This window comes from Pelobates fuscus, chromosome 3, assembly GCF_036172605.1.
Source record: "Pelobates fuscus isolate aPelFus1 chromosome 3, aPelFus1.pri, whole genome shotgun sequence".
Lineage (NCBI taxonomy): Eukaryota > Metazoa > Chordata > Amphibia > Anura > Pelobatidae > Pelobates > Pelobates fuscus.
Genome location: NC_086319.1, coordinates 267,509,645 through 267,535,422, shown reverse-complemented (window position 1 = coordinate 267,535,422; position 25,778 = coordinate 267,509,645). Strand labels below are relative to the sequence as shown.

The window sequence follows — 25,778 nt, the reverse complement described above, 5'->3', positions numbered from 1 at the left end:
GGTATCTCGCTCCCATACACTCGGAACTAGTGAGTGGGAACGAGCACACTACGTCCCACCTCCTGTCTCGGGAGCAGTCACCAAGTCTGGATTGATAGGGCAGGGGTAGGCAACCTTTTAGCAGCACTGTGACGAAATAAGATTGTGATGCCCCGTAGCGTGCTGGTCCTATTCTCTTTAAATTGAGATGTGCATGTCGCCGTATTCTGCTTGTATTATTTATATTGCAGTTGCTTTGTATCGTTGTATTTGTGTGTATATTGTATATGTTCATGAGTAGTTTGTGGTATCGTGTATGATACCTATGAATGTGGGCTGTGTATGGGGGATGCTTGTGGAATTGTCTGTGTGGATGGATATGTCACATTGTGTGTTTGGCAGTGTGTGTATGTGTGGGGCTGTTTGGGATATTGCATGTGAGAGGCTGCATGCGGGGTTGTGTGCATGTGTGTGGATTGTTCGTATTTGTATGAGGGGGAGGCTTATGTCGACAGGGCATGAGCGGAGGTGGAGCCTAAGTCAGCGTCAAGGGACCTCAGCACTGGACTTAGGTAAAAGACAGAAAGGGGAGCCGCGAGTGGGGGAAACGGTGCCAGGAAGAAAAAGTTTGTTTTCCCTGTGCTATAGTTTTGCTTTAAGCAAGCTGAAGTGCTTTATGGGTGTGGAGTGGTCCTTCAAAATAATGATAAATTGTAAAGGTAATATGAATATAATAAATAATATAAGTTAGTAATAGAAATTTAATATCTGGAATTTCACTGAACTCCACTGAAGCGTGGAAATTAATTTGTACCAAATTTGCAGGGAGACAGTTGCCAACTCTGCCGAATTATCATTTTGTTTGAGCAGTTGGTTGTATATTTCTATCAAGACATAACGACACACTGGTAACGCTTCAGGAGCTGAATGTTGAGCATTTCACTATAAAGCACATACAAAGACTACAGGCACCATGACCACGTCAAATCACTGACTTTACAAGCTTGGAAACATATCCAATTCAGCCTGAATTTTGCATTTTATTTTTCAATATATAAACCCCTTGTGAAATAGGGATCCACTGCCAAACAGTTTCAGATTTATGTTACAGCTTCCCTCTGATAGCATCTGAGGTATGTACTGTATTGTAACTAACCAGGAAATGTGAGTTATGACACTAGGTTTTGAATATTTTGCTACATGCCACCCACACCACCAGTGGCAGGGCGGGGAGGAGGGAAGTATCGCAGCACACTGGCCAGGCAGGTGACATGCACCAACTTGTGTGAGAAAGGGCAGAGCCAGTAGTCTCTCTGGCTTCGTGACGTCACTGCCTCCGCCCTCAGCCCGCTCCCCTTGTCCCAGCCCAGTGACGTCACTTCACCCGCGGCCTCCATCTTGAAGCCGTGGCCTCAGAGTCCGGTCCTCCCGCCCCGGGCAGCGGCCTCCCCGGTATCCGCCTCCATCTGGAGTCCGGGACCAGCACCGGCCCAGGGTCAGCATGGCGGGTGAGAGAGAAACACGGGGGAGGGCGTTCGGCGGTAATATTGGGGGGTGGGGGCTGTTTTTCTGTCTGTAGTTGAGGTGGGTTTGTGAGCAGCCAGCCCGGGTGAAGCCGATCCACACACTGACACAGAGCACATAGAGAGAGCCTGCAGCCTGCTCACTGCACAGCTCAGCTATAGCATAGCTGGATATATTAAATAGAATATAGATAAAATCATTTTCGCTGGCCAAGGTGTGTGCATATCTATATATCTATAGCATGTCCATGACTGTGCATGTTGCATGTCCATTTTCCTATATTCTACAGATATTTAAATGTCTATTACACCCTTGGTACCATAGGTAATGGTGTCCTCGGTTTCTCAGATGGCTAACCTTTTTGGCACCGCACCTGTGTTGCAGACTACTTATGATGCTCAGGCAACCATTGAACTGGCTGAGCATCATGAGAACTGCAGTCTGCAACATATGGAGCGCCAAATGTTACTCATCCCTCTTATTAATCTCAAAGACTATTGCACTGTCATACCAACATAGATCACACACACTCTTTATTTAAGAATGTGTTCTTTATTCACACATGATTGTACATGCACCAGGTATCCTATATTATGATGACTCTGTTGCTCCTTTATTGAAAAAACGCTTATAAAAAGTGAGTTGTGTAGGGTGGCATTGATGTTAATTCAGCTTACAACTATATAATATCCATAAATGTCTCTAGGAAAAGATTAGATAATTGCCTATGGTAAATGTGGTCTGGAACACTGAATCAAAGGTGGCCATGCCAAGTTTTCATTGAATGTTATGTATTTTTTTTTTTTAACCAGTTATGAAACATCTCATTGAAGTAGATATAAAAAAAATATATATGGCTTGTGACTGTTAATACCCACCCACACAGTGCATCATTTGTTTCAAGGGATTGTGGGTGATGGCATGTGAGTGGACAGTGTCTTATGTCAGTCTTGACTTATTTTTTGTGATCCTAACAATTAGTTTAACAATTGCTTAGAAGTGTAGATGTACTATATAATAGTGAATAACCCCATATGGTATACTAGTAGAGTTTAATTCAAAGTGAGTTTTTTTTTTTTTTTTTTTTTTTTAACATGCTTGAATGGATCCACTGTCTGTATTGCCAAGCTTGAATAAATCAATTCCTCCTTGTCTAATCCATTACTTTGTTGCTTCTATTTAAGAAGGATGTAAAAAAATTGTCCTCCACATCAGAAATGGAGTTATTTTATTTAACCCTCTTGGTGACCGATTTTTGATTAATGTATTGTGGACCCCTCTGATTAAGTCCCAGTGTTACCAAGTTTTCTCCTATCTTGGATAAACGTGTGTATGTATAGTCTTAACAGTGGTAAGAAAAACTGTATTCATCTATGTTAATATTGAAAACCATTTCTACAAACCGGCATACATACATTCTTCTCTTGTTGTTCCTACCCAGATTTGTACATTCTTTCATTAGTGATTCTATTTTCAAACCAATTACCTAGTGATGACTTTATTATACAAGGTGTTGAGTGTATTTCTCATGTTGACGACCAGACATTTTACTGGATGTCCATCATAGGAAAGAAACAGGGTGCACAGGCTCTAGCATGCCAGTTTTGTAGCAATCATGGTTTTTAAAACCTTCTCTCTATCTTTTCAATGCCTAATCCTGTCCATTCAGGGTTTTTGTGGTTATCTTCCCCTCCTACACATTCTCTTTGACAATTCTAGATTCCCGAACTACACGAGATGTATTTCCCCCCCATAAAATAGCCCCTCCTTTTGAATAAGGAAAAAAAGGCATTGCCGCTTCCCCCAGTCAGTAACCTCACAGGAAGACCGTTCCCACCATCCTGTGCATGCAGCTCCCACCCCCACACTCCCTCTCTCAGGGGAAGCCTCCTTTCTTTGTACATACACTATGACAGGGATTTCTCTCCATCACTCCTGCACATCCTTTCTCTTTCATGGATCAAACATTGTGAAGAAGTCAGGTCTGGCTAAAGAGCTTAACCCTTTAAAATGGATAAAAGCATAGGTACCAACTTTATAATGAACTGGGCTTCCTCTGGATCTTCAAAATCTAGGGAATTGTGTAGAAGCTTACTTGGAAATTTCCACTAATATGTGCTGTTGGGAAAAGAAATCCAATTACTTTTTCCTCTCTTAATCCGCTCCTGCCTGTAACATAGGGTGGACTACTTTTTACCTGCTGGTTGGTAACATATTTTTGAAATCCTTGTGCAATGCAATTTCATAACTACGATAGCCTAGGCATGTTGTTACTTGGCTGTGTTCAAGTTCAGCATGTTTTATGCATTTGCTATTTTGTACAAACCAATTCTTGACTCTGCTGAAGGGTGAGGAGTTAGGAGACTGAAACATAGCCCCTTCCTGTATCGGCGGAACTAGGAACTCTTTTCTGAGGGCGGTGCAGGATTTCTGTGAATTGCAGCTGTATTCCCAGGAGTAATGTTCCAGAAGTTCTCTCCTCGAGCTGTCTTTCTGGGTAGTCTTCATTTTAATGTATGGAATCTGTGTGCCTGGAATAGACCTGGTTTAGTGAAAACCTCACTCTTCCTAGTCTGAAGGCAGAACTTTCCTTTACTTGTTTGGACTTGTGATGAATTTTCTCCAGATAAGGAATTTTACCTGCTCTATTTTACTCTGAATGCTAAGTTTTTAATGCAGCCACATATATGCATTTTCATATCTTGCTGTCTCCACTTAGAAAGTTATTAAAGTGTGTCTTAATCCTGATATGTTTTAATGCAAGTCTGGAGAGGTTCCAGTTAATATCATACTTTCGGGTGCGGCATACTTGAAAGTTTTTAGTTGTCTGAACGATTTGAGGTGTGGATTTGCAGTTTGGAGAAAGGCTTTTAAAATCCAGATTGGTGTTTTTTTTTTTTTTCCAGTTTTAAATGAAATATTACATTATATATGGGGTTGCATATTTCTTTAGCAAGCTGAATTTTCGGTTCTGCTGCAGTGATCTAGATTCTAGAACATTTGGTTTGTGTGTGTGTGTATATATATATATATATATATATATATATATATATATATATATATATATATATATATATATATATATATATATATATATATATATATATGTATATGTATATGTATATGTATATATGTATATATATATATATATATATATTATATATATATATATATATATATATGTATGTAGCGGTTCTTCCCTACTGCTATTAATATGATCACCATCAAATTGTGTTGCTGTAATGGTAGTCTGTGCACTTGATTATCAGTTCAATTGTATTGGTATTGTATCTTGTGTGTGTGTGTGTGTGTGTTTTTTTAAGAATCTCCTTGTGACTAACCCTGGTCCTCTCTAGGGGGGCCTCATATTTGTGCAGAGAAAGGCTTTCTTTGCACGTGTCTGTAGCTTGGTGCTGGTTTTATATTCCTGTACAGTCTAATACCCTATTGTTGGCAATCCAATGCTCATTTGTCCGTGTATGACTGGAAAGATACTGACCAAACTTCATGAGAAATATTACCCTTTGTAACTGTAATGTTAAAGATCAGCCATTAATCTTAATATCTGTTTTAGATTTGTTTGTGTATAGCATATCTAGAGGCAAAATTAAGTGTGGCTCTTATTCCCATTGTGACTTTTTTTTTTTTTTTTTTTTAAAGCTGTCACTTTGTCTTACTCCAAAATAAGATTGAATTTTAGTGCTACAAAATTAACTTAATTGTAATTTTTGCATTTGTTTCTTATATTTTCTGCAATAAATATATTAACTAATAATGCCTCTGGTGCTTTTTACTGATCATAATGACTTTAACATATATTTGCTCTGACACAAATAGTTGTAATTCACAGAGTATAATTCAGACATTAACCATCCCCCTCCCCCCCCCCCCACCCCCCTACACCCCATGTCCTCAAAAGCTCTTTGTTGGCATTACTTTGTCCCCCTGCATTAGATTAACATGTGGGGCAAGTGTGCATTTAATTCCTGGGACATGAATAAGCTTTTGGTTTTCTGTACATATTTTGCACAGAGACCTTTTTGGTCACTTATATAATATCTTTGTATTTCTATTTGACCTAATTATCTTGCCTGAGTTTTAGTTTTAAAAAAATAATTTAAAAAATCCCCTTTTCTTTTTACCTCTTGAGGGTCCGTTATTTTTTCTTTATTGTGGTTTCCTGTGTTTCTCCTTTCTCCTACTCTTTCCATGTGGCCTTGTCTCAGTGTGCCAGACTGTCCTTTGTCTTGGTTAAAATCTTTTTTTGTAGCTTGGGGCTGTCTGGTTTCAGGCCTAGTCCCATTTTCAGTCATTTGGATCTCACTAATTGCAATTTGTGTTTTTTATTTTCCTTTTAGGAGCTGGTGGAGGCAATGATATTCAGTGGTGTTTTTCTCAGGTGAAAGGAGCTGTGGAAGATGATGTGTCAGAGGGTAAGTTGCATTCATTTAGGAATTTCCCTGTGTATAAAGAAATCACTGACAGAATGTTCTGCTGCTTTTAAAAATTATACAACTCAAGAAAAATACTTCTTCAGTTTTTATAAAAGCTATGTTTAGCTGGAGAGAAGGTTATTTGTGTGTGTGTTTTTTTTATTTGTGCTCACGGAACAAGGATAACTGGGACAAATATATTATTAATTTATTATAGATCATAGGGATTGACCGATCTTGACTTTTTTCTAGAGCCGATACGGATAATCTGTGCACTTTTAGGCCGATAGCCGATAATTTACCGATATTCTGTATGTTTACCTTTAAAAACAAAGAGAGAGAGAATTTGTACACAACAAATCTACTGTTTACTGAACGTGTTTATTTTTTTAGCAAATCTTTTTTCTTTTCTTTTTTTTAAATTAAGTGGTAAAGGCACAAAATACACTTGCCGGTCAGATTTTTTTTATGTTTTCAAGAATATTTCCCTTCCCTGTCCCTTAGTGTATCTCTCCTCTCCCTTGGTGTTCCTTTACCCTCACATCCCATCCATATCCCTTAGTGTTTCTTCTCTCCCCCCCCTCCCTGTCCTTTAGTGGTCCTTTTCCCTCTCTGGTGTCTAGTGTGGCCAAGTGGAGCAGACTGTGGTTACTGTACATGGCTGGACTGACAGGAAGCACTCTCTCAGTGAGCACTTCCTGTCAGGCTGGCCAGGTACAGGAAACTGTAGCTCCTGTACCGCGATCTGCTCTGCTCCGCTCAACCACGCTACACTTAGGGACTGGTTGGCGGGAGCGCTGTGGGCTTCCTTCCTGCTGGTCACTCGATTCTTGCAACCCCACAGCTCATACGCCCTTAAGATGGTCGCCTTATGGAAGCGCCGACCCTGCGTGCCCTGGGCTGCCACTCACGTTATTGGCAATATCAGTATCAATAATGGCCAGTACTGATATTTGCCAGAATCTAGAATATCGGCCGATTTTATATTGGCCGATCCGATAATCGGTCGATGCCTAATAGATAGTAGAAGAAAACCTTTAGGAACCTCAAGAAAGCAAACATGTTCTGTTTTGAGACAAATTAAATTGTAAGTTAACAATGCATCATGACTCATACCTTAGGATAGCTTCTGTCCCTTTTAAGGAAGGAGGTGTAAGTCAGTTGATCTTATTGAGAATGAGGCCTATGACAGAGATGCTATAGCTGGCGCTCTTGCTATTGAGCTGCCTCATCAACCTAAATCATGATCCATCATGTGGTGAGGAGTCAAACATTTACATACAGTTCACTTCGGATTACCAGGATCCCTTTGGTCTTCAGTTATTTTGCCAACGTGAATTTCCTATTCTGTTTGATCAGTTTTTTGTCAGTGTGGACATTAGCTGAGATGGTAATATTGTTATGGTGCTTAGCATCTTAAAGCTTATCTCAATGTAAAATTGTGACCGCAGTTTTAAAAAAAAAAAAAATTTTTTTAACTGCATTATTTACAATGCAGGGTTAAATCCACTTCTAGTGACTAACATACTAATGACCATTAGAGGTACTTCCTCTGCACCAACAGAGTAAAGCTTGTGAAAGCCCATAGGAAAACAGTTAATACAGTGTTTGTATTTGCATGTGGCGTCAGGTCCCCAGGCAGGTAGGGGGAAATCCTTTTGTGTTTCAATAAATTCAGATTGAAACTTGTCAGAGAGCAGCATGGCTCTGTAATAGAACAGATCGTCGCTTTTGGCCTTTACAGTTTATCCAACAATGGCCAGAGCTTGAATTGAACAGTAATCCCTTCCTGTGAGAGTTTGTGTAATAGTTGGTTGTACCAGTGGTTCAGGAATAGGGAACATGCAGTGTTGAGATCACAAAGCCAAGAGAAAATGATTGTGTAGACTTCTATAAACATGCAGATTTTATTGGCTTGGCCAAAGTCCATCATACAGGCAGAGTTTGGCAGTGGCCTGAGTACTTGTGATGTGGGTGCATCTGTCATTTTATTCCTATACACAGGGGATCAGGGAGGTATTTGTTGTTGCAGTGAAAGATTATTTACGTGTGTGTTTTGTCTGTCCTTTTTTTTTTTTTTTTTATATATATATCAAGTTCTGCACACCATGAGATGTATTGCATGGGTTAGAGTAATGTCTATAAATATGTCTGAGTGAATGATGCTGCTATTGTAACTTTTAAACAGATCATTTTACCTTGTCTTTTGTGGCTATGTGTATATGGAGGGACATGCAGCCAATATTTGTTCCAAGTCTTTTTATATAGGTCTTATCAAAGTATGTTTCTGATTGGATTTCACCCATTCTTTTAATAATATTAAAATAGTAAACCACTAATCACATTTAAAGGGAAACTATAGTGCCAGGAAAACAAACTCCTTTTCCTGGCACTGTAGCTTCCCCTTCTGTCAAGACCCCCTTTCAGCGGCGCTGAAATGGTTAATAAGTCACTTACCTGGATCCAGCGCCGATGTCCCTAGGCGCTGGCTCAGCTGCACCCACGCTCCTCATCCACCGGCGGGGGAGACCTAATGCGCATGAGCGTCAATCGCCATAGGAAAGCATTAAAGGACCAATATAGGCACCCAGACAACTTCAGCTTAATGAAGTGGTCTGGATGCCAGGTCCATCTAGGTTGAACCCTTTCTGCTGTAAACATAGCAGTTTCAGCGAAACTGCTATGTTTACACTAGGGATAATCCAGCCTCTAGTGGCTGTCTCATTGACAGCCGCTAGAGGCGCTTCCGCTCTTCTCACTAAGATTTTCACAGTGAGAGGACGCCAGCGTCCATAGGAAAGCATTGATAATGCTTTCCCATGAGACTGGCTGAATGCGCGCGCAGCTCTTGCCGCGCATTCAGCCGATGATGGAAGAAGAGGGAGGACAGTCCCAGCGCCGAGGGAGCCCGGTGCTGGGGGAAAAAGGGTAAGGGATTAACCCCTTCGTCCCCCTTCAGTGCCACGGGAGTGGAACGAGTGTGTTTTCCTGGCACTATAGTGGTCCTTTAAACAACGCTAGACGTCCTCAAGCGTAGTTTAGACCAGTGCTCCCCAACCTTTTTATCGCCGCGGACCGGTAAACATTTGATAATTTTTCCGTGGCCCGCTTGTTTTGATTTAATAAGACAAAAAAAAAAAAACAGTCACATATATTAAAAAAACACGCAGACACATACAGTCAGAAAATCACAAACACAGTCACATAAAGACATAGACTCAAAATTGTGTGTATGTGTGTGTGAGCGGTGCAGTGTGTATGTGAGGGTGGCAGTGTGTGTGAGAGTTGCAGTGTGTGTGTGTTTGGGGCGGTGTGTGTATGGGGGGCAGTGTTTGCGGGGCAGTGTGTGTAGTGTGTGTATGGGGCAGTGTTTGGGGGCAGTGTGTGTAGTGTGTGTATGGGGCAGTGTTTGGGGGCAGTGTGTGTAGTGTGTGTATGGGGCAGTGTTTGTGGGGCAGTGTGTGTAGTGTATGTATGGGGCAGTGTTTGCAGTGTGTGTGTGGGGCAGTGTTTGGGGGCAGTGTGTGTATGGGGGCAGTGTGTGTAGTGTGTGTATGGGGGCAGTGTGTGTATGGGGGCAGTGTGTGTAGTGTGTGTATGGGGGCAGTGTTTGGGGGCAGTGTGTGTAGTGTGTGTATGGGGGAGTGTTTGTGGGGCAGTGTGTGTAGTGTGTGTATGGGGCAGTGTTTGTGGGGCAGTGTGTGTAGTGTGTGTATGGGGGCAGTGTTTGCGGGGCAGTGTGTGTAGTGTGTGTATGGGGGCAGTGTTTGCGGGGCAGTGTGTGTATGGGGCAGTGTTTGTGGGGCAGTGTGTGTATGGGGCAGTGTTTGTGGGGCTGGGTGTGTAGTGTGTGTAGTGTGTGTATGGGGGCAGTGTGTGTGTAGTGTGTGTATGGGGGCAGTGTGTGTGTAGTGTGTGTATGGGGGCAGTGTTTGGGGGCAGTGTGTGTAGTGTGTGTATGGGGGCAGTGTTTGGGGGCAGTGTGTGTAGTGTGTGTATGGGGGCAGTGTTTGGGGGCAGTGTGTGTAGTGTGTGTATGGGGTAGTGTGTGTATGGGGCAGTGTTTGTGGGGCAGTGTGTGTAGTGTGTGTATGGGGGCAGTGTTTGCGGGGCAGTGTGTGTAGTGTGTGTATGGGGGCAGTGTTTGTGGGGCAGTGTGTGTAGTGTGTGTATGGGGCAGTGTTTGTGGGGCAGTGTGTGTAGTGTGTGTATGGGGCAGTGTTTGTGGGGCTGGGTGTGTAGTGTGTGTATGGGGGCAGTGTGTGTAGTGTGTGTATGGGGGCAGTGTTTGTGGGGCTGTGTGTGTATGGGGCAGTGTTTGCGGGGCAGTGTGTGTAGTGTGTGTATGGGGCAGTGTTTGTGGGGCAGTGTGTGTAGTGTGTGTATGGGGCAGTGTTTGTGGGGCTGGGTGTGTAGTGTGTGTATGGGGGCAGTGTGTGTATGGGGGCAGTGTGTGTATGGGGGCAGTGTTTGTGGGGCTGTGTGTGTATGGGGCAGTGTTTGTGGGGCAGTGTGTGTAGTGTGTGTATGGGGCAGTGTTTGTGAGGCTGTGTGTGTATGGGGCAGTATTTGTGGGGCAGTGTGTGTAGTGTGTGTATGGGGCAGTGTTTGGGGGCAGTGTGTGTAGTGTGTGTATGGGGGCAGTGTGTGTAGTGTGTGTATGGGGGCAGTGTGTGTAGTGTGTGTATGGGGGCAGTGTGTGTAGTGTGTGTATGGGTCAGTGTTTGTGGGGCTGTGTGTGTAGTGTGTGTTTGTGGGGCTGTGTGTGTAGTGTGTGTATGGGGCAGTGTTTGTGGGGCTGTGTGTGTATGGGGCAGTGTTTGTGGGGCAGTGTGTGTAGGGCTGTGTGTGTAGTGTGTGTATGGGGGCAGTGTGTGTATGGGGAGTAAGGAGGGTAGGGAGGCTTTTTTTTATTTATTTAATTAAAAATAATATATTGATGTCCCCCCTCCCTTCTTACCTTTACTGGGAGGAGGGGGGACATTTCTTAGTCCCTGGTGGTCCGGTGGGTATTCCCTGGTGGTCCCAGTGGTGGTGAGATGAACTCTAGCCCAGTTACAGGGCTAGAGTTCACTCTCGCGAGATTTGGAGCGTTGCCGTGGTAACCGCGGCAACGCTCCAAATCTCGCGAGAGGAGGACCCGGAGGAGCTGCAGGTAAGAGCTCCCGGGTCCTCTCTCACTCCCTCCCCTGCCGGCTGTCAGCAATTTTAATAGTTTTTTCTGCTGTGGAAGTGATAACTGAATGGCATTTCTTATGCATTAAATAATGCACATTAGTGCTTTTGGAGCAAGAACATATCTACTACATGATGGTATGGAAGTTCAGAAAGGATTGGTTAAGCTATGGAACAAAATTAAAGGAACCCATTTGTAGTTCTGGTGCAGAGAATGCCCAGTCACCCCCTCAGAGTACTTGCTTAGTGAATCTTTTAAAGATGACAGCTTACCTGGGTGCCCAGTTCTGCTGCCTCCGTTGTTGTTCAGAATAGAAGGAGCTAAACTTGTTTTGGTGCTATAGAACCTCTTTTAATTATTAAGAATTGAAAGGTGTTACACCCAGACACACCGCATGAAAACCTATCTTACACATTGCTTTAGAAATGTGGGTCCCTGGAGTTCTTTCCAGGTAAAGCAGCTTTTTCGCTTCTCAGTATTTCATAAATATATAATCTTTATGAGGATTTTGTGGGGGGTCATGGAGAACACGACTCTCCACCATGGTGGTCAGGCCCCGCCCCCCTATATAATCTTTATGAAATACAGATGCTGACTGTGTTGGAATTTAAATGAAATTCCAATGCAATACAAAGATGCCATAAGACCAGGTAAGGATTATATCATCTTATGGTAAAGGCTGCAGAACTTTGCTGTCTACTTTTGTCCATTCCCAACATCCATCACAAGTGACATCTGTGGGATGCAGGCTTGGCCTCTCTCCTCTATTGAGGCCGGAATCCTTTAAAGACTTCAGTGTTGTTTGCTTGCAGTCCCTGGCAAATGAGGCTCCAGGAGCAAAGTAGATCTTTAGAATGATGGCCCTGAAAGTGACATTTGCTTTTAATTGTATTGTGAACAGGAATCTATATTTATTCAATTCTAACAAACACAATGTACTAACCCTGACCTAAAATAGAGATATTAAATGGACCAATTGGCTGATTTTATGATTTGAATTTTCCATTTCGTCAGACGTGGTGACTGTTCTGGCATTTTCCTCTCTTCAGTTCTCTCTAATTTCCCCGCCCAAAGGGAACTCCCAGACCAGTTTTCCCAGTCTCCTGTCGCCGCAAGTTTGGAGTTACATTTTAGAACGGAATCAACCTAAAAACATATAAGATTCATATTCCTGATTTAGTCCTAATGTGTGGGGTTCTCTTTCAGTTGTTGCGTAAAGGTACATGGCAGGCTATAATTGATCTCCATTTTATAGATTCAAACATTAAATCTCCAAGGATATTTATCTTAGAAAGTTGTATTGCATGTATAACCATATGGTTTGTGAGTGTTTTTGTTGATTTAGGGTTCCATCTGTCAGGAATTTTTTTAAGTAAAATGAATCTCTAGTTTGTTAAAGTACCTATTACCACACACAAATGCTTCCAGGCTATGTCCTTGCTTGACTGGGTCACATTAATTGCTTGCTGTGAGAAATGGAGAACAAACCTCAGATTATTAAAGGGTTACTCAATGCATCATAACCACTACTTGACAAATCTCAGGTCGCCATGGCGACTAAAAATTTTGCCCTGGCGCCTGGGATTTGTCAGCTTTTTTTTTAATCTAAAACGTCCGACTGGGCAAATAATGGAGCCGGCCGTCCACCTGCGGGAGCATGCTACATGCTCAGTGAGCATTGTAACAGGCCGCCCTGGGCTTTATGAAGGGGGACGGCTTAGTGAGCATTGTAGTCGGCTGCCCTTGGCTTTATGGAGGCTAGGGCAGCGTGCAAGGGAGCAGTGATCTTCCAGCGGCTCCTCTCTGCTCCCTTGCGCTGTTTAACGATGCCGGCAGCTGGAATAGGACGTCATTCCGGCCCCAGTATCACGGAGCTGCAGGTAGATTACTGCTCCCTCGCATGCAGGAAGAGAGCATCCCCACTGGACCTGAGGGAAAAGTGCACTCAGCTGTCCTAAAGGTAGGGAGGCTGGTTGGATTAAAATAAAAAATGTAAATTTGTGTGTGCGCGTCTGTCAGTGTGTGTGTCTGTTTAGTTACTGGCCCCTCCCCCCAACGATCACATGATTGGTGTTTTTACTCACCTTTTTTCCCCCCATGCCGTGCAGGTTTTGCCGTGGCTTGTCCCGCCTCTATTGCTGAGTTCATCAATCTTTATGATCTCAGCTAAGCCAATGCTTTCCAATAAGAAAGCATTGGGAGGATATTGAGCATGACACAGGACTCTCTAGTGGCCGTCTGTGTGACAGCCACTTGAGGTCTTAGTAGGCAGCAATGTAAACACTGCCTTTTCTCTGAAAATACAGCCTTTACATTGAAATTGCTATAGGTACCAGAACCACTACATTCAGCAATAGTGGTTAGCTGGCTCTTAGATTCCAAACAAATTTGTCAAGCCCTGTGCTAGGAGTACCCTGGCCCCGTTTCCCAGTAATGGTGTCATCCAGTGACTACATTCGACTACTGCAGCAGAAGGTGGATGTCTTATCTTGCCGGCCATTCATTGGCGGAGGGCTTCAACTGACCAATCTTCAGCCAATGAATGCATTTATGTGCATAAAACTATGCACATAATGGATGTCAGCCAGCATGGAATCCTATGACACTGCTAGAGGTGGAATTGCATCTCCGGTAGCAAAGGTGCTAAACTGTGTATGTGCAGTGTTTCAAACCGAAATGCTTCACATACAGACTACAGCACCATGACCACTTCAAATCACTGAAATAGGGCTAAACTAGAGGTATAGTTAGTCTCTATGAAAGCTGAAATGAAAATAAAAAGTTTATTTTTTAATTAATTTATTTTTTTGAGGAAAAAGAGGGCTGGGTAAGCAATGATTATAAATGTGTAGAATTTCAAGAATTTAAACCATTATTTTGCCATGCCCTTTATTATTGCAATGTGAGTATATCTCATGTCTGATAACTGCTAGCCAAGCAAGACCTGAAAGTTAGAAGCATACAACCAGTATAGGGGTGGGGGAGGTTGTTGTGCGCATTTCTATAATTGCAGGTATGTGTGTTTGTCAATAAATGCCAGGATATTTTTGATGGTTAGTATACACTTGTGCTTACTGCTGCCACTCTGAGAGGTGTGTTCAATAGAGAGCATACTAGACTTGTGTACTGGCCAAAAAAACAGTGTACAATACATACAAAACCCTCCAGTCACAGAGCACATCAAAATGATGAGCCCTACATGGGTGGCTATTTTCAAACACACATTCCTACGTGTGCATGGCTTACATTTTTTGAGTCCTATGCTACTAGCTAGACCAGGGGTAGGCAACCTATGGCACATGTGCCATGCACAGCACTCAAAATGTCTTTGCACGGCACTCAAGGCTGCTAGAGCCAAACATGCTCTGGCCTATCAGGAGTCCCAGTGAAACTTCAGATATTTGCGAATACAAAAAGGTGGTGAAGGGCAATCTTCGATTTATGCATTACAGCACGTAGAGGAAGTGATCTCAGATCCCCTCCTCCCAGTACTTGTGAATCGGAATCCACACTGTAGTAGAGCAGCCCGCAGCGGCTGTTGCAACTTCTGCCCTTGACCAGTACGTGGCCAGCCTGGTCCCCACTGGAACCCAGGGAAGCCACCCACACTGCTATATATACACAGAAATGCAGAATAACCCTCCCCTCATACAAATAATACGAACAGCCCACAAATAAACATACATACAATCCGCACAAACGTAACCCGCTAACAATCCACATACACGCACACAACCCCACATGCAGCCTCTTACATGCAACACCCCAAACAGCCCCTCAAATACACACACAACACCAAACACACACGTGACATATCCATTAACACACACAATTCCACAAGCAGCCCCCATACACAGGCCACATTCATAGGTATCATACGCAACACCACAAACTACTTGTGAACATATAGAATATAATAGCTCATATACTCACAAATACTATACAAAGCAACTGTAGTAGAAATAACACAAGCAGACAACGGCAACAAACACACCTCAATTTAAAAAAAAAAAAAAATAGGACCTGCACGCTACGGGACATCACAATCTTATTTCGGCACAGTGCTGCTAAAAGGTTGCCTACCCCTGAGCTAGACCATGAAGGTTACTCACCACTACCAGTTTGGAGAGTTTATGACTGAATTCTACTAGCCATCCTGAATTTTCGTTTCCGTTGAGCAGAAATTTTGATTTGTGTGTGTGTGTGTATAGATATGTCCTCCTTGTGCTGTTATTGAAAATCCTTTTTTAGCTGGAGACTGCCTACGTGCACACACTTGATTTGGAATAAAGAACCCAGTTATATACTGCTGTTCTTTCATTTCCACTCATCTCAGTATTGCACACTCTAGCTGCTTCCATGAGCAGTAGTATTTGAGGACATTATGCAGTCTGTGACTTGCTTAAAATGGATACTGTGGGCAAAGTAGAATATTGGTATGATCATCTCTTATCTGCACAGAAAAAACAAATTTCGCAGTGTTGGCTACATTGCTTTAAGGGAACAACAAAGCTAAGTTTGACTGACAGAAGCAAACTGACACTGTAGGTTTTGAGAGCCCTGCCTGCTAGTTCACAGCCTCTGTAGCTACCAGTCTTTAGATGACGAGCATACATTGCTTTTAGTTTACTCAATACAATGGCATATTGGCTGTATTAATCTATGGCCTTTACCTGCTTTGTATCCACAGCAAAACATTTACTTCTTACCATCTGTGCTGCTACATAAGTGGTATAAAATACTTGTATGCTGTCTTCTGATATTTAAAAAAACATGTTTATATCCGACTTTTTATTGGTGGAAACTTAAAATGTGGTTTATTGTCTGTCCATTGAATTGTGAATTGTTCATATGAGCAGTTTGATTTTATAGGGAGACATAATCATGTGACCCTAACTTTAAAATACTTTAAAGACAATCATAATATGTAGTTGCTTTTTTTGTGAATTTTTATTTTTGTTGTGCATGTGCATTACAATACAACATTTTGCTAAATGAGAATCTAATTGTTACAAGTATTTTTTGTTACTGAGATCCCACTGCATTGTCTTGATATACTCTAAAATGTTCACCTCTGTCACTCAACCATATATGATTTGGAAACACTGGCCAAAATTATGGCCATTTTTTAAATGTTTAAAATTCAATTTGTGATATGCAGGTGATGTAAACACTAGTTCTTGAGTTTCTGTCCCCAAGGAAAATTTCTTAAAGGACAACTAAAGTCAGACAGATCATCTGTTCTCAGTGAAGTGGTCTGTATGCAATGGTGCTGTCGTTCTAACCTGCAATTTACAACACCTCTACTGGTTGTCTTCCATATATGATCTGGAGCAACAGAGTAAAATTTGTTCACATGACGTGCAACTCAAAGGAAAGTATTGAATTCAAAGTATTCCTATGAGAAGTATTTGTATGTACGCGCACTGCCTGTTGTAGTTATGTGAGAAGTACTATTGAGCCATTCCTGGTAATGGGGCAAGTTGGTTTAAAACAGTTTGCCTTGTTACTTGGGTTCCAGCGGAACACAGGCTCTCCCCTACAGCAGGCCTAAGTAATCTTGCTTCTTCAGAGCTGCAGAAATCAGATTCTACTCCTTCATTGCTGAGCGTTCTATGCCAATGAATGCCACTCTGCGTGTAGAATTTTCCACAGAATTGAGTTTAGCCAGACAGAACTCTTGTTCTGAATTGGCTTATGGTGCCCTAGTGACACTGCTGTATGTGGAGTTGCAACTCTGCCAACAAAAGGTTAAACTTGGCACATGCGTTTCATAGTAAAATGCTGCACATACAGACTCCAGGCGCCATGATATCCTAAAATCACTTGTCCTATGGGTTCATTACCTCTTCCTCCCCTTTCTTGGTTCCTTTATTGCAGAGTCTTTAATTTAGAATTTCTTATATCCTGCTCTGTTAATTGCTTCCTAGAGTCTCCTACAGGGGTAGACAACCTTTGGCAGTCCAGCTTTTGTGAATTACATCTCCCATGATGCTGTACCAGAATTGTGGCTGAAAGCGCATTATGTGAGATTTAGTCCATAAACTCTTGTGTTGAAGGTTACCTACCCCTGCTACTGTGTGTGATTACAGTATAATTTAGAGTTAAAAATTAAGTTAAAGGGACACTCCAGTGCCTAAATTTTATAAAATTATTTAAATTTATTTTAAAACTCCACTGTTTAGTAGATATACCCCAAATAATGTGTGCATTTTTAATTAGAGGGGGTGAAAAGCTCTTCTTTTCCTCGTAAGTCTGTTGAAATAACCAAGCACTTTTGTGAAGATGAGGTTTGTATTTATGAGACCGACAATTGAGACTAAGTATACTGATGTCAGTTGTGTGGTTATAGAAAAAGTTATATATGCTGCACATGATAACCAAACTCTGGAGTGGCTGCACTCCTAGAATTAAATAAGTGGAAGGAAGGGCAAGGCACTCCATGTTCTATATATCTTGCTTTTAATCAGCTCACTAGAATGTAAATAATTCTCTCCTGTAGTTTATAGCAAACTGTGAATGTAGGTAAGCTATTCATTGTTTGTATTGACATGTGTCCATTGCAGCTATTTAAGTATAGCACTGTATATTTTAACCACGTACTGTTCTTTAACTTGCTGAATGTATTGTAATGCCACAAATATCGTTGTTGCCTTAATTTGGAATGTGCCAGACAAGTTTTAATCAAAGCTGTTATGGTTAGTCTGTGGGAGTTACGATTAAAAAAACATTTCAAAAGCAAAATAAAGCAGCCAGTCCGCTAAAAATGCATTGATTTGCATGGTGATTGCCCCAATGTTAAACCACAGCTCCTGAATTTTGTTTATGCATTATGTGACTCCATTGTGCTATGACCAAAAACTCAAGTTTAACCTTCAGTTGTTGTTTATGTATTTATTTATTTATTTTTTTATGCAATGTTTATCAGTTCTATATTTGGTTAGGTTGAGCAGGCTGCGTGGACAGTCACAAACTCTCAAAAATAAAAGAAAATTGCTTTGGCGTGGGAAGTGAGGTGAGTTTTAGCTAACGAATGATGATGCTGGCCTTACAAATCGGAATGTTGAGAGGTTAAACACCGTATATGCAGTATTTCCTAGAGAAAAACTGCACATACATACTTCAAGTCTCCTGATCACCTCAGATCAATGAAGTGGTCATGGTGCTTGGAGTAACCTTTTAATGGGACATCTTATGGTACTGTCTATAGTCATAACCTACCACCCCCATCATTTTACGTTACACTGTTTTTATTTGGTTAGCAAAAATAAATTGTGTATCTGCAACCCAAGTTTCACTTCACTACATTATACTGTCCAATCCTCAATGGTAGTGATGATCAGTGTGCAATGGGGGCAACTTAGTCTGGCTGTAGTGATGAAGGTGCTAAAACAATGATTGAAACTGTTTAAAAAAATTAATTGTTTATTTTTCTCAATTGCAGCTGATATAATCTCTACGGTAGAATTTAATCATTCTGGAGAGTTGCTGGCCACAGGAGATAAAGGTGGACGAGTAGTTATCTTCCAGCAAGAGGTCAGTATGGACAATCTGTTTGGACCAGTTCAACTTGTTCATGTGATGTCAAAGGAACAATCCAAGCATCATAATCACTAGAACGCAATGAAACAGTTTTTTTTTTTTTTTTTTCCAAGCAGTTTGGCAAAAATGCAACAGTGACTTGGGCTATGATGGTGGGGACAGTGACATTGCAGCAGTTAGAAGCATCTATGCCAAGAACTTCCATGCACTATAATTCATGGAATGAGGGCTTGGACAATTCTCCTTTAAATCCAGTAATAAGTTTTTAACCACCACAAAGATATTATGCATGATAAAACATCACAATGTCCTTTTAAAGGGATACTATAGTGCCAGGAAAACAAAGCCTTTTCCCTGCCACTATAGGTTCCTACAGTGCCCCTCTCCATCGTTCCCCCACTCCCACGGTGATGAATGGGCTAAAACCCTTTCAGTCACTTACCTGAATCAAGCGCCCGGGTCAGGGTTCGCCCAAGCTTCTCTGGCTGACGTCGACGGGGGAGACCTAATGCGCATGCGTGGCAAGCGCCACACTCGCATTAGGGTTCCCTATAGTAAAGCTTTGTTTCTTTTTTATTTTTATTAGTACAGAGTAAGTAGATACAACAGTGCCTGTATCGCCACATTAGCGTCACCAGGCTCTAACTTGTAGGCATAACATAACAATAATGCAATATATTGGGTTTGTACATATCACATTTACTAGGATACTGTCAGGTGAAAACATGCATATTCATAGAGAAGCTAATGGTCTAGGTTCTTAGAACTTTAGTAAATTAGCTGAAGCTTAGGCAGACAAAGGGAGTATGGGGAGAGAAGTGTGTCCCATGTTATGCAGAATGTAGTATGGTGGTCCTGTATATGCTCAGGTGGGTGCATCTAGTGACTTCTGTAGGTTCGGTTGTCAGGTGCTCTTCGGTTGTCAGGTGTGTTCGTGTAGCAGGGTGGCAGTGTGGTTTGGATGGGGTGGGGTCAGTGTGGGTAGGTGAGTATGTGCTCATAAAGGTTAGCCACTGCGACCAGCATGTCGTGTATTTAGAGTATGAATGGGTCAGTGAGAAATGTAGCTCTTCCATTAATCTTATAGATTCCACCTTTTGAATCCATTCCCTTATTGTCGGATGTGATTGTTTTTTCCAGTAAATCGGGATAAGCATGTTGGCTACGGTGATTAGGTTGTTGATTAGCGTTTTCTGGGGTTTGGCCATCGGTTGTGAGTATATGAGAAATAGGGATACTTTGGGTGATAGGGGGAGGTTTGTTTCCGTTATCACCGAGATCAGGTTCATGATCCTTTGCCAGTATGTTTGAATGACTGGGCATTGCCACCAGAAGTCCCGGCGTGCCTCCAGGTTGGTGGCACCTCCAACAGGAGTCCGGGAGGGTAGGGAATAAGTGGCTTAAGTGTGATGGGGTATAATGCCATCTGGCTATGCGTTTGTAGTTGTGTTCGTGTGTGGCGTTGCTGATTGAGGAGTGGAATATGTTCATGAAGATGCCTTTGCTTTCTGAGCTGGAGAAGGAAATTTTGAGTTCCCTTTCCCATTGGGCCAGGAATGGGGGACTAGGGTGACTAGTCGTTCTGAAGTAGATTATAGAGTTTTGAGATGTGTTTCGACTTGAGGCCTACGCTATCGCACACGTTTTCAAACGTGGATAGGTCTCTTGTTGCACCGCGGAGGAGTGGTGTGGTTGATATGAAGTGTTAGCTGATTAATGTTGAAGCGTAGTAAAGGTGTGGCTATTGTGTCAGGTATGATCTCCTCTGGCGGTTTGATCCCTTGGGCATTGAGTAAGGTTCCTAACCTAAGGTAGCTAGATGTGTGTATAGTTTTGAACGTAGATGGGTTCATACCAGGTCGAAATAGCGGGTTGTAGGTTAGTGGGTATAAAGGGGATGGATGTGGTGAGATATTTGGCAGCATTCTAATCTGTTGCCATGTGCGATGGTTGGGTGGTTGATAAGAGTTCTGCCGTTGTCATGCCAAGGTGTGGTGTGTATAGGTATAGGGAAACAGTGTGCTTCGAGTTGCACCCATTGTTTTGGGTTATTGGGTATCGTCCACTCGTAAATCCGCGAGAGGACTATGGCATTATGGTAGTTCTCGATATTGGGTAGACCAAGACCTCCAGAAAGTTTGTGTCGTCAGTAGCTTGTGTGATAATCTGGGGTGTTTATGAGCCCGTATGAAGGTGCGTCTTAGGGTGGTGAAAAAGGTTTTGGGTAGAGCAATAGGAAGGGTTTGTAGCATGTAAAGAATTTTGGGGAGGGTGTTCATCTTTAGGATGTGTGTGCGGCAGAGCCAACCAAAGATGGGTTTATTCCACCTGGATAGGTCTTTCGTGAGAGATTGTAGCAGGGGCGGGAAGTTTAGACTATAGATTTTGGATAAATTGAAGGGTATGCGGACCCCCAGGTAAGTCACAGCCTCATCTGCCCAGCGGAACTGGAATTCTCCCTGCAAGGAGTTTTTTGTTTCTTGGTTCAGCTTGAGTGGTAGAATCTCACTCTTCGTGAAATTTACCTTGAAGTTGGATATAGTTGCGTACCCATTAATGTCTCGGATTAGTGCTGGTAGGGAAGTCGTGGGCTTTGCGATGGAGAACAGGAGGTCGTCGGCAAAAGTTGCCAATTTGTGTTCCCTGTTATTTATTTGTATATTTGGGTTGTCCCTGATGCCCTGCAGGAAGGGCTCCATTACTAGGACAAAAAGTAGAGGAGAGAGGGGGCACCCCTGTATCGTGCTATTTCTGATATGGAAGGGCTGGGATAGTTGTCCGTTGACACAGACTTTAGCATTGGGTTGGAGTAGAGCGCGTTCATCCACCTGATCCACGCGGGGCCAAACCTCATGTATTCCAGAGTTGTCAAGAGAAGGGACCAGTCCACCCTGTCAAAGGCCTTCTCCGCGTCAATGGAGACCAATAGGCTTTGCGCTGCGGAGAGGTGTATAAGATTTAGCACTTTCATGGTGTTATTTTTGGCCTCGCGTGATGGGACAAAGCCTGCCTGGTCAGGGTGGACCAGCTCCTTGAGAAGTGGGCGTATGCAATTTGGCTAGGATCTTGGTGAATATTTTGAGATCCACATTAATTAGGGAGATAGGTCTGTAGCTCCCGCAGCTCAGGGGATCCTTGCCCGGTTTGGGAATCAACAGAATATGTGCTTCTAGGGCCGAGTCAGGTAATTTGGCTGAATGTGTGAGGGAGTTGTATGCTGCTGTGAAAGGAGATAGTAGGCTTTTAAAGGATTTATAGTATGGGACTGTGAAGCCATCTGGGCCCGGGCCTTTTCTCAGTGGGAGGTGTTGTACGACGTCTTCAAACTCTTTGACTGAGATGGGTTCGTCTATTGCTCTCTGGATGTTTGCGGGGAGTGTGTGCACTAGACGAGAGGATAGGAAATTTTTGATTTCTGTTTTGTCCGGGGGTGTTTGTCTCAGATTGTAAAGTTTGGAATAAAAGTCCCTGAATGCATTTAGAATGTCTGGTAGTATGTGTGTTGTGTCCCCTGATTCTGTTTTAATTTTTGAAATAAATGTGGTTTGTCTGGTGTCCTGCAGCATCTTGGCTAGTAGGCGGCCGCATTTGCCACTGTTAGCGTAGTAATTGTGTTTGGAGAGGGAGAGTTTACGTTTAATGTGTACGTTGAGGAGTTGTTGTAGGGACGATCTATATTGTGTAAATTGTTTATATGTATCGAAGGAATTGGACCTTTTGTGTTCTTATTCTAGGGATCGGATGGAGTTGGTGAGGGAGCGAGTTTGAGCCTCGCGATCCTTTTTCATTTGGGAGGATAAAGCGAGTCCTCTGATTACTAGTTTATGCGCCTCCCAGGTAGTAGTAGGTGAAACCTCCGGGGAGGTATTTTCTTTAAAGTAGTGTTGGAGATTCTCCAATACTTTGGCTATGAGAGTTGGGTTGTTTAGTAATTGGTTGTTTAACTTTCATTGGAAGGAGTGCGTCGGGAGAGAGGGTATTCGAATGGCAAGAGACAGGGGTGCATGGTCTGACCACGTAATTTGGCCGTAGTGGCACCTCTTTACAAGGTGTAGGAACCTATGGTGGAGAAAGAGCATGTCTATCCTTGAGTATGTTTTGGTGGCTGTGGAATAGTATGAGTAATCTTTGGAGTGTGTGTTTGTTACCCGCCAAGCATCAAATAATTGTGCTCGGTCTTGCAGGCGGTTAAATTGCCGACGTGTGGGAATTTGGTACGTAGTGGACCCTGAGGTTGTATCCATTTGGGAGTCCATGGAGACATTGAGATCCCCGCCCATGATTAAGATACCTTCCTGGAACGATTCTATGGTTTTGAGATTTTTTTTTTTTTTTTTTAAATTCTTTATTTTGGTGGTGCATAGCAAGGTCATGGTATTACAGTACATTGTTAGCCAGACATTGGCTGCAGTATTGTACAATGGTAAAGCTTTAACAAAGCACCTTTTTGGTTTTATAGATAAACAAGAATGAACAGTAAGTTTGGGTTAGTGGTAAAGGGTTAAGACAAGTAGTAGAGGCATATCAGTGTAGTAGCATCATAAGCGTTACTTAATAGGTTTCTCAGACTGATTCTGCAAGTGATCTTATGCAGCGATGTGAGTATACTTAAGAGGTTAGTGACATGCTGCCATGTTAGGTTACATTCAACTCGCGTATAGTACTGCATAGCATGCTATTCCACGTAATGTGCTTCCCATAACATAAAGATAAACGTGCACGTTTTATACCGGTGGGTCTTGTCCACATTTACTGTGCCCGCCTAGCAAACCATAAGCAATTAGACATTCCCATTGAGTAATTAAATTAAGCAAATGTGCTGATTCTACATGGAGCTACATGGATCGGCTCGCTTGTACGTAACTGTTAAGCAGCATTTCGGTAGGCCTATACAGCATGGTTGAGGCAAAAAAAAATAAAAATAAAAGGAAAACAGTACCACTTGCTTGAACGTAAGCTATTCTAAGCATTACTAAATTTTTTGTCTCCCAGAGGAAGTCCACGGGCTACAGGTTATGCGTGCTTGTTAGTGGGTTTAGTGTTTTACTCTAAGTCTAGTTTATCTTAAAGATGATAAAAATTAAAAAAGAAACACAACAAAAAATAAAAAGGCAGATTTGAAACAGGAGTCCACCAAATTGAACAGGGTCTGTGAAGTCATCTGTGTTAGTGTCAGCTCTGCAAAGTGCCAACGGACAGCCTCGGTCTTCCAGCCCCTTCATCCAATGCCCAGTCTGTGGGGAGATCGTTGGTCGCTCATCAGTAGGCAAGTTATGCAGCCCCTCGGTTCGGTCCCGTCGTGGTTGCACGTCGTCCGGGAGCTCTCTTGTCTAGCCTCACGGCTTCCAGCTTGAGCCCAGAGGTGCGGTATTGTAGTACACTGGGTAGGGGTCTCTGGTGCCGCTGTATGGCATGCTTGTTGGGCATGCTTGGTGGCCCTGGTCTGGTGTGTGTGGGAACGTGTGCTTGCACAGGGACATGGCGCTGGTTCCCGCCTTGCTGATCTTCGGCATCTGTGCTGTCGGGTGGTCGCTCTGGGGGTTGTAGGCGGGTACCCACAGAGGTGGCGCCGGGTTGCGGGGCGAATCCATGCCGCTGCTTCTTTGATCGCTAGCCTGAAGGACCGTCCCAGAGTACGGCGCTGTGTCCAAAAGTTTGCACAGAGCCGTTCGAAGAACTCTTGGGTATGCTTAGGCGGCTGGGTAAGTGTGCTCTTTGCCCGTGCGGCCATCTTGGTTGGGCCTCGACCGTGCAATTTAGTTGCATGCTGCATCGCTTGTCCAGGGGAGCCTCTCGGCAGTCCCGTGGGGGCCGGGATATCCCCCACCGGCCCAGAGGGGGGGGGATTCGAGCCACAAGCCGGCCGACTGGTCACTCTTCGAGGTCGGAGGTTGTCCGTCTCCCCTGCTCCTCGTGTAGTAGCGGGTGTCGCGCGGGTCGTGTGCTGGCGGGAGCCGTGAGTTGCAGGCTCTACCCGTTCCGAGGGGCAGTGAGGGTGCTCCCCGGGCTGAGTTACAGGGTTTGGTGCAATTATGAGTGTCGCTTGGCCCATTTGCGGCATTAAAAGTGTGTCCTCTTGAGGAGCTCCGGTTCTACACGACCATCTTGGTCGGCTGTCAGGCCCCGCCCCCCGAGATATTTTTTAAAGGATCGACATTGATTCCTATTTGGGAAGTATAGATTGGCAAGGGTCACCATGTTGTGTCCGATGAGCCCTTTTACCAGAATCAGTCTACCTGAGTCGTCTGTATGGCTGTCTTTGAGTATGAATGGGATCTGGGAGGAGATAAGGATGGCTACCCCTCTCTTCTTTGCTTCTGTATAGTCACTGAAAAACCCCAGTGGGTATCTGGTATTTTTTAGAGAGGGTGCGACCCCCTTCTTAAAGTGGGTCTCTTGTAGATAAGCGATGTACACCTTTTGTTTTTGCAGTTCATGGAGGGTCAATGATCTCTCCTCGGGCGAGTTGAGACCTCTGGTGTTAAGGGTGAGTATATGTATGTCTGCCGTCGGGGTTGAGTACTGGGGGGGAAATGGAGTCCATTGTGTCAGCTTTCTCTATAGATGCACTTGATTAGAGTTTCAACTAGTGTGACTATGTACAATGAAACCTATTAATTTTAGGTTGAAGTAAGGGAAACCAAAATTATAAAGGAGGGAAATAATAGCGCGGCTAATCGGTTTGTAGCGGAGGGTTCTTGAGGAGGATTATAATTGGGAACGAATGTCTGTCGGTGTCTATCCCAGATAGTGGGTTAATTGCCACTAGGGAATCTTAAGGGCACCGCTGAAAGGAGGGTTGGAGTCCGGATTTATAACAGAATTGAGTGATTTCCGGATACAGGGTGTAAGGCCCTGCACGTATGGAGTGTAAGCTGGGTGACTTCCAAGTGCACCAGCAATCCATGGGAAGTTGTGAGACAATAAATGATGCGATGGTTGGGGGGGTGGGGGGGTGATTTGGAGTACCTGGGAAAGGAAGCCTGTCCGTGTACAATTGCGATAAAGATACTTCGGTCTTTGTTGTTGATATTCCCCATTTACCCCTGGTAAATTCAACGTCCCGGTGTGCCCGCGGTGACCACGGGGACACCACGACGGGCCCCCCACACAGCACACATTTC

General features: G+C 43.3%; 1 protein-coding gene across 2 annotated transcripts in view; it reads left to right on the top strand.

The window, feature by feature from the left end:
• The first annotated feature begins 1,380 nt into the window (after positions 1 to 1,380).
• Positions 1,381 to 25,778, top strand: part of PPP2R2A (protein phosphatase 2 regulatory subunit Balpha) — a 39,317-nt gene continuing 14,919 nt past the window's right edge. Inside the window, exons 1-3 of one of the 2 annotated variants that reach the window (XM_063448501.1) lie at positions 1,381 to 1,487; positions 5,862 to 5,936; positions 18,557 to 18,648. In XM_063448501.1, coding sequence (XP_063304571.1) covers positions 1,481 to 1,487; positions 5,862 to 5,936; positions 18,557 to 18,648 — 174 coding nt within the window. In that variant the 5' untranslated portion in view covers positions 1,381 to 1,480. Of the gene's footprint in view, positions 1,488 to 3,948; positions 4,001 to 5,861; positions 5,937 to 18,556; positions 18,649 to 25,778 lie in introns of those variants that run through there. The other variant, XM_063448500.1, reaches the window with a different exon arrangement.